General features: G+C 36.5%; 1 protein-coding gene across 1 annotated transcript in view; it reads left to right on the top strand.

Annotated features, from left to right (window-relative positions):
* Positions 1-951, top strand: part of SARC_05584 (hypothetical protein) — a 3,636-nt gene continuing 2,685 nt past the window's right edge. The window contains exon 1 of the mRNA XM_014300542.1: positions 1-394. Within this exon, the coding sequence (XP_014156017.1) occupies positions 146-394 (249 nt within the window). The 5' untranslated portion in view covers positions 1-145. The remainder of the gene's footprint in view (positions 395-951) is intronic.

Here is a 951-nt window from a genome sequence, read left to right as displayed (position 1 = left end):
ATTTGTCGTTTGTAAATAGTTTGTAAATACTCTACGAACTATGCGACTGTCGCACGGCTATATAAGCGTAAACAATGACGGACAGCGCAACAAATTCATACTATATCGGTCACTAGTGTACTCGTAATATAAATCTAAATACAAGATGGTTGCTGTAAAGTCAGTTTGGCAGAAAGGGTTCGTGGACTCTGGAGCGCCCCAAGAAGAGCACTTCGAGATCAAGGAAACTGAGTTGAGTGGTGTAAATGCAGACAACCAGCCAGAGGAAGATGGCGCAGTGGTTGTGGAGGTTCGGTACATGTCGTGCGATCCTTACATGCGAGGATTCCTGAAGTCGCAAGGCCGACCGGCAGAAGAAGGGAAGAAGATTGTCAGCGCATTCGTATCCGGAGTTGTAAGTACCATTGAGTGTCGTGTGCATCTGCAATCCCAAAATAGTAACGATAGAATGTATTCTGCGTCTGCAATTCAAAACTTGCACCACTGTTATATGTCAAATTTGTATGAGTTATTGAATGAGCTCAAGATTGTTTGCATTTTACTCCAATGAAGTAATTGTACACAATTAATCAAGTAGATGTGTTATACAATTTCCGTCGAATGTCAAATTTGAATGGATTATTGAATGTGCTTGAGCGTGTTCGTATATTACTCCAATGACAAGAAATATCATAGAAGTAGATGTTCTATTTACACATATATATATATGTATGTGTGTGTGTCTGTGTGTCTGTGTCTGTGTCTGTGTGTGTTAAAATATAATTGTATGTATACGCTTTATAACACGTACGCACAAGTATTACGTTCCTAAACCCTAAACCTTATTTTATTATATATATATATTAAGGTTTGGTTTAAAAATGTATTCAATTGTGTGTAGATGTACACGCATACATACAGACAAAAACTAAATTATGTATATATATATATATATATATATATATATATATA

Source organism: Sphaeroforma arctica (assembly GCF_001186125.1).
Source record: "Sphaeroforma arctica JP610 unplaced genomic scaffold supercont1.362, whole genome shotgun sequence".
In the NCBI taxonomy this organism is placed as follows: Eukaryota; class Ichthyosporea; order Ichthyophonida; genus Sphaeroforma; species Sphaeroforma arctica.
The sequence above is the reverse complement of the archived record's forward strand: the minus strand, read 5'-3'. Positions and strand labels throughout refer to the sequence as shown.